The sequence below is a fragment of the Colobus angolensis genome, unplaced genomic scaffold (assembly GCF_000951035.1).
Source record: "Colobus angolensis palliatus isolate OR3802 unplaced genomic scaffold, Cang.pa_1.0 Scaffold126, whole genome shotgun sequence".
Classification (NCBI taxonomy): Eukaryota; Metazoa; Chordata; class Mammalia; order Primates; family Cercopithecidae; genus Colobus; species Colobus angolensis.
The window spans coordinates 8,090,233-8,098,156 of NW_012113808.1; the positions used below are offsets into that span (position 1 = coordinate 8,090,233).

Genomic DNA, 7,924 nt, shown 5'->3' on the forward strand with positions numbered 1-7,924 from the left:
AGACCATATGGCTGCATATAATTTAATTAAGATAGGAAATAAAATAACAGGGGGTGATTTTCAGTTTTGGGGATAGTCATGGAAATAATTTAATGAATGTTTTGTTCTGACCCATTTTAGAACCTTAGCGTTCATCTCCTTTCTTAAGGGTATGACCATAATAGCTACATGCTTAACTGAGTTAAAAACGTAATAGGTTAAAGTGATTAAGCCTTATGCTTAATGAATTAATGGGGTGCGGGGAGAATGCTTCTTCCTCACTCCTGAAATTTCCCTCCATGTGAGGGGCCTCTATTTGGTACAAAGCACCAGAACTCTTTCCCTGCTTCACTTGCCCCTTCAATGATAAGGAGAGATCTTGCTGGTGATTTGGGAGAGGAATTGGGCAAGTATAACTCCATCCGTGTCTCTATCTTGAGAGCCAGTGAAGCCAACAGGGAGTGTGATCTCTTTGCTACAAGAGGCCTGCCTCCATGTGAGTAGACCTACAGTTTTCCAGAACTGCCTGCTGCTGAGTTGGTTAAGTCTAATTCCAGGGCTCAATATTATGAAGCCCACTTTCTTTTTTTTTCTTTTTCTTTTTTTTTTTTTTTTGAGACGGAGTCTCGCACTGTCACCCAGGCTGGAGTGCAGTGGCGCGATCTCGGCTCACTGCCAGCTCCGCCTCCCAGGTTCACGCCATTCTCCTGCCTCAGCCTCCCCAGCAGCTGGGACTACAGGCGCCCGCCACCTTGCCCGGCTAGCTTTTTGGATTTTTTAGTAGAGACGGGGTTTCACCGTGTTAGCCAGGATGGTCTCGATCTCCTGACCTCATGATCCGCCCGTCTTGGCCTCCCAAAGTGCTGGGATTACAGGCTTGAGCCACCGCGCCCGGCTGAAGCCCACTTTCATGAAGATATAAGCCATGTCTTCCAACATTGGCTTTATCAATCCATGTGATTAGATATGGGCAGGTGCCGGGGTGGGCAAGTGATACTATTCATTAGTCTTCCTCAAACCCCAGCACCCCTCTGAAGAAAGCAATCTTTTCTTATTTACCCCTGTATCACCACAACATGATATGTTTGCGATAAATGTTTATTGCTTGGAAAGTAATTGAGACAACTTTCCTGTCCTTGGCCAAGGGGGATGAACTAATTGATCCCTAACATGTCTCTCAGTGTAAATATCCTCTGACACCTTTAAGCTGTCTCAGGTATAAATTATGAATACTTTCTAAAAGATTTTCGAAGAACTCTTCGTTGGGATTCAACATTTTCACTTTGGGAATTTAGTGATACGCCACACATTGTTACCAGATAGCTACAGAGGAATAAAGTCCCAGGAGGAGCCCACTCTGGAACTTGAGGATTCTGTTGTCTTCATATTGGTATACGAATTCCAAACATTCTTCAAATGTTCTATAAACAAAACCTAAGAGAGAGGAATGGGTGAGAGTTGTAGGTAGGTGTGGGTGATCACCTTTCTAGCCTAGTCGCTCTTAGTTGAATTGCCCACTGCAGGGAGAGTAGCCTCTGATTATTGTATGAATCCAAAGCGTCCTGTGGATTGCAACAATCTCATGACTGGATTGCCCTGCGTTTGCTGAGTCCGAGCTACTGGGGAGTGTTACGGATATATACTATGGTTCCACAGTACAGACCAGGCAGGTGTGGGGTTTAAACTAATCCTTCCTGGCCTTAATGCAGTCTCGGACTTCTCTGTCTCCCCACACATGCTTCCTTTGTTGGTGGCAATGTCTGCATCCCCTTTCAAGATCACGTGTGGGGAAAACAATTCCCAGATTGGTTCCTGTGGTTTAGTGTGTACACTTCAAGTGACCTACTTGGTGTCACTTGAAGGTTATCAGGAAATAACTTATTTTCCAAATCACCAATAGCTACCAGCCTGAAACTCTCACCTCAAGCAATCTAGTCCTTCATTCTAAAGCATGAAGTCTCTAAGTACATCCTGCTAAAAGTTAAAAACCCCTAGTAAAAGGCACATAGTAAGACAGTCAGCCACTATCACTTAGGTGCAAATTGATCTGACAGTTTAACTAGCAGCTTATATCCATCAGGCTCCTTCAGACTTAATTCTCCTTGTTGCCGTGCCTTTACAGTTTCGGCACCTGCTAGACAGTGCTTCAGCTCACACCACCAGCCTCTCTCCATCCCTGCCCTGTAAGTCCACCCAGCCAGAAACCTAATGGTCCCAAAGCCCCAACCTGAGAGCTGCCACACCACACCAGCACAGGTGCCACACCCCCAAGTTCTTTTACATTCCAAACCCACACTTACCAGAATAAAGCAGGATGTCCAAGCAGACAAAATAGAAAAATGCCTTGCTTAGGATGTGTTCCTGTGTTTCAGAAAGCTCCCACAGCTGCCCCAGCACCTGGATCAATTGTGGGTATCTATAGAAAAGAAAAGGTAGTGGCCATTAAAAAGCAGTGGATATTGTAATCCCAGCACTTTGGGAGGCTGAAGCAGGTGGATCATGAGGTCAGGAGTTCGAGACCAGCCTGGCCAACATGGTGAAACCCTGTCTGTACTAAAAATACAAAAATTAGCTGGGCATGGTGGCAGGCGCCTGTAATCCCAGCTACTCGGGAGGCTGAGGCAGGAGAATTGCTTGAAACCGGAAGGCGGAGGTTGCAGTGAGCTGATATCACACCACTGCACTCCAGCCTGGGCAAAAGAGCGAAACTCCGTCTCGGGAAAAAAAAAAAAAAAAAGCGGTGGATATAATGGACTTTGGGGACTGGAGAGGAGGGGAGGAGGGAAGTGAGAAGTGAGGGATAAAAGACTACATATTGGGTATGCATACACTGCTCAGGTGACAGGTGCACTAAAATCTCAGAATTCACCTCCATAAAATTCATCTATGTAACCGAAAACCATCTGTACCCCCAAAGCCATTGAATGAAAAAAGCAGTGGATAGGATGAGGTTCAGTAAAGTCCCTTCCTGGTCTGTTCTTGGTCCTTCTCAGTAATTTGGAAGCAAATATACCTCTTAAACAGACTTCAAACACACCCCTACGCAGGACTAAAACCTCAATCTCAAATTGGCTCTCTTTTCAAACTGTTCTTTCCTGGGTCCTCTATATCAGGGTGACCAGAGTCAGAGCAAATTGACCTTGGCCTCTAGTCCTGGTTGCTATTCTCTGGTCATTTGCCTCCCTGGAAGACGTTTCCCTTTGTCCCCACCTGATAGTAATGGAGGCCTGATTCCCACAGCTGGGATGACTGTCTGACTACCCTCTGATCACTGGCCAGAGCAACCAAATTAGAGATGATGCATGGCAAAGAATTCTGTTTAGAAAAAAAAAAAAAAAAGACAAGGTCTGGCGCAGTGGCTCATGCCTGTAATCCCAGCACTTTGGGAGGCTGAGATGGGTGGGTCACTTGAGGTCAGGAGTTCAAGACCAGCCTGGCCAACAGGGTGAAACCCCCTCTCTACTAAAAAATACAAAAATTAGCTAGGTGTGGTGGCACGTGCCTGTAATCCCAGCTATGCTGGAGGTTGAGGCAGGAGAATTGCTTGAACCCGGGAGGCAGATGTTGCAGTGAGCCGAGATCGCACTACTGCACTCCAGCCTGGGAGACAGAGCAAGACTCTGTCTGAAAAAAGAAAAAAGGATGACAATTATCAGTTACATTTTCTTACTGCAAACTCTACTCCCTTCCCCACCCTACAACCAGGCTAACGTTGAACCCAGAATGCTCAATAATATGGCCTCCTCCCCCTAATTTTGGAAAATGCTTACGGTAAAATACCTGCTGTTCAGAAGGAGACATCTGCTAAGTCTGCAGAGGGACAGATAGTGTTGGTTGGTATTCTGGAGCAGTGCCCACATCTGAAGGGCTCGGGAGCCTGGGAAGAAAACAATTCCAGTATACTGTGGGGCATTCCTTGTATCGTCATGTCCCATCTTGCCCAGCCAGCCCTTACCTAACTCAATGGCCAAGTCCAGGTGTCCCATTATGAACTTGTTGAAGACCAGTGTCTCAGCCACGTATGCCATGATTTCAATGCCCTCGCCTTTCAGGGGGAGGTTGAAGATCTGCTCCATGGCCATGACTTCATATTTGAACCACACACCTTGGTAGCCAGCCAGGTGGTGGTATAGCGAATAGTCTAGGTAAGCCTTAATGATCTGAAATGGCAGAGTGGAGGAAGACTGAGGCAGAACGCAAAGCAGAAAGCTCAGGAACATCACTCAATGTCTGCCAGTAAACCTTTGTTTATTAAGCTTGGGAATAGACCTGGACATTTGGCTAAAGCCATGGGCTTAGATACAGAAATCATATTGGGTTTCTGCTACCTGTTTATTGAGTCATTCAGGATAAGCTTGATGGCCCCTTGCCCATGTAGTCCTTAAATGAAATAGAAACATTTTAATTTCTGTGAAAAATAAAAGCAATAGCTTACGTATTAGATGTATAATTGCAGAGCAAAAAGCCTGCAAGGATACACTCCAAAGTGTGAACAGTTGTTACCTATTTGTTGGGAGTGGGAGGAGAGATTTTACTTTATTATGCACCTCTGTGATGTTATAAAAAGCATGTATAACTTTTGTAATTTAACAACAAAGAAAGAAAGGTTGGTTTGGTTTGTTTGGATTTTTTTTTTTTTTTTAAATAAGGACTAGTTTTAAACCTAATTTGGAGGTCAGGTGCAGTGGCTCACATCTATAATCCCAGCACTTCAGGAGGCTGAGGCAGGAGGATTGCTTGAGCTCAGGAGTTCCAGATGAGCCTGGGCACAATATCAAGACCCTGTTTCAACAACAAGAAAAACTAGCCAGGCATGGTGGCACATGCCTGTAGTCCTACCTACTCAGGAGGCTGAGACAGGAGGTCACTTGAGCACAGGAGTTTGAGCCCAGCCTGGGCAATATAGTGAGACTCGATCTCTACAAAAGATTAAAAAAAAAAAAAAAAAAAAGCCAGCATGATGACACAAGCCTGTAATCCTAGCTTCTCAGGAAGCTGAGGTGTTTGGGAGGATCACTTGAGCAGGGGAGGTTGAGGCTGCAGTGAGCCATGATCACGCCACTGCACTCCAGCCTGGGTGACTGAGTGAGACCTTTCTCAAAAACAAACAAACAAATAAATCTAATCTGGAGATTTAAGAAAAACTGGTTACTCTAAACAACTCTTTAAAAAGATAAAGTTGCTTCAGAGTATACATGCTTAGAGAATAGTGAGGAGAAAAGAGTTCCTTCTAAAGGAGCAGTTTTATTATATATACAAAAACAAAAGAATACACATAAACTACTTTGAAAAATACAAACAGGAAAAATATAGTATCTCTAGTGGTGGGAGTATTGGGGTAGGGGAAGTATTTTAGAGTAGAGGCTTTTTTCTTGGAATTTTTATACATGCTTGTTATAACAAACATCACAGAAGTGCATAAAGTAAAATCTCTCCTCTCACCCCCAACAAATAGGTAACAACCGTTTACACTTTGGAGTGTATCCTTGCAGGCTTTTTGCTCTGCAATTATACATCTAATATGTAAGCGATTGCTTTTATTTTTCACAGAAATTAAAATGTTTCTATTTCATTTCAGGACTACATGGGCAAGGGGCCACCAAGCTTATCCTGAATGACTCAATAAACAGGTAGCAGAAACCCAATATGATGGGACAAAATAAGCAGCCTACAAATTCTGTGTTATAGGCAGGTCCCTGGATACTTCAACCATAGTCAGTCTTAGAGAATTCCTTTCTTCCTGGTTTGGAACATGCTCCAGAAAATGCTACCAGAAGGTAAGGATAGCCAGAAATGGTGGTGGGGGAGAGAGAATTGTGGGTACGAGAAATCCAAGGCTGTAATAAAGCCTGGGACCACTTGGATTTGGACCAAGAGAATGGAAGTCCAACTGCTTCACTTTACAGAGCAAATATAAAGCTCCTTGTTTATGCAGCTTGCCAGTGGTCACACTGCAGATAGGCGGAGTCCTGGAAATCACCCTCTGGCTCTCAGTCTGGGTCTTTCCATTCTCCTATGCTGAGTCGCTCACCTGCTTTTGAGCACTGAGGGGAGTGCTTCTCTGCTTTCAACCCCAGTCACTTTGACGACAAATGTCTTGGTTCACATTCCAACCTGACTTTTTATTTTCCCCACCCCAACTCTACCAGAGTTCTTAGGATATAGCTCCAAGTGTGAAGAAGTATTTCAGTCAATATAAATTGCTTGAGCAACTACAACTGTTCTAGAAACAGGATATGAACAAGACAGCTGAAGAAGTCCTTGCTTCCATGGGATTTACACACTGGTAAGGGAGAGAGACAAAGAACCAATGCAGGAGTAAACAAGAAATTGTCAAATGGTAATAATACCTATTAAAACAGAGTGACAAGTTAGAAAGTGAATGGGTGGCCATGACCCGTTCCCTCCAGGCAGAGGGAACATCCCAGTGACAGATGGGATTAAATTTCTGTGTTTGAGGAACCAAATGAGGACCAATATGGCTGGGCTTGTGGCTCCTTCATGGCCTATGGAGCTAGAATAGGATGGGAAATACGCAGGGGTCAATCTTGATGGGCTTTATAAATACTTCTGTATTCTAGAAGAGCCAGCCTAAGTTCACCAAAAGGAACTAATATACAGGACAGACTCCAGGTTAGGAATCTAAGCTCCTCCATTTTCGGTGCTACTTGAACCCTTCCCTTAATTCTTGACAATTAATGACTCCAGGAGGAAGAAACCCCGACTTAATGTACTTTCATAAAGGAGCAAAGTCATTCTCATTAGATGAGTTTGATTTAGCTTAATAATTTCTTGATCATGTCTCCTGATATCTTCTTCATCCAGTCAAAGGCTTCCTTGGTTATGACCTAGACTAGTGGTTCTCCCAATTCATCCTGGGAGCCCTAGGGATCCCTGACACCTTTTCAGAGAACACATGAGGTCAAAGCTAGTTCCATAATATCCAGGCATTAAAATTTTTATTTTTATTTTTATTTTTAAAGTCTCACTCTTGTCATCCAGGCTGGAGTGCAATGGCACGATCTTGGCTCACTGCAACTTCTGCCTCCTGGGTTCAAGCAATTCTCCTGCCTGGGCCTCCCGAGTAGCTGGGATTACAGGCACCCACCACCACACTCGGCTAATTTTTGTATTTTTAGTAGAAATGGGTTTCCCCATGTTGGCCAGGCTAGTCTCGAACTCCTGACCTCAGGTGATCCGCCCACCTCAGCCTCCCAAAGTGCTGGGATTACAGGCGTGAGCCACCACGCCTGGCTAATATCCAGACAGTATTTGTGACAGGAAAAATAGTGAAAGACCTTGTAATAGGCAAAAACACAAACTTAATGGGGGTCCTACCTAGCTTACTAATCAAAGTTATCTCTATTTTTCTTTGGACTATCTTACAACTATGTTGCAGAAAACTGATAATAATGTAAGTGATATAATTTGTTTTTCATAGAAATGTAAATATTCAGTGGAATACAAGCAATTATTACACTGTTAGTTTTGTATCCATTGGTAAATTGAATTCTCCTTGAAACCACTTGGTTCCAATCTTACTAATTTTGATTGAGTCAACTCAGTGAGTTAAATAAAATCTTTGATGTGTACTTTCCATATTTGTTATGACTTATAATTCTATATTTTTAAAAAAGAATTACCCTTTAACATTTCTCTCTTTCACCCTCATTCTCTCATGAATATATACTGGAGTCTTCCAGAGGCAACATATGTGATATTGCAACAGTGAAAGCAGAAGCAGATGTGAGAATCTAGTTGTCTTCTATGAAGCCAGACATTAAAATATTGGCAAAAATTTAATACAATGCCACATTTTCCATTTTTTGTTTGGGGAACACAGTTTTAAAAAATGAAAATGGAGGCCCGGCGCGGTGGCTCAAGCCTGTAATCCCAGCTATGCTGGAGATTGAGGCAGGAGAATTGCTTAAACCCGGAAGGCAGA

At 43.5% G+C, this 7,924-nt stretch overlaps 1 protein-coding gene across 3 annotated transcripts in view; it reads right to left on the reverse strand.

Moving 5' to 3' along the window:
- The window catches only part of ADCY10 (adenylate cyclase 10 (soluble)), a 105,295-nt gene that overhangs the window by 10,343 nt on the left and 87,028 nt on the right, over positions 1-7,924 (reverse strand). For all 3 annotated transcript variants that reach the window (XM_011933403.1, XM_011933402.1, XM_011933401.1), the window contains 4 exons: positions 3,935-4,139; positions 3,760-3,856; positions 2,280-2,395; positions 1,296-1,413 (listed from right to left, as the gene is read on the reverse strand). In XM_011933403.1, the coding sequence (XP_011788793.1) occupies positions 1,296-1,413; positions 2,280-2,395; positions 3,760-3,856; positions 3,935-4,139 (536 nt within the window). The remainder of the gene's footprint in view (positions 1-1,295; positions 1,414-2,279; positions 2,396-3,759; positions 3,857-3,934; positions 4,140-7,924) is intronic.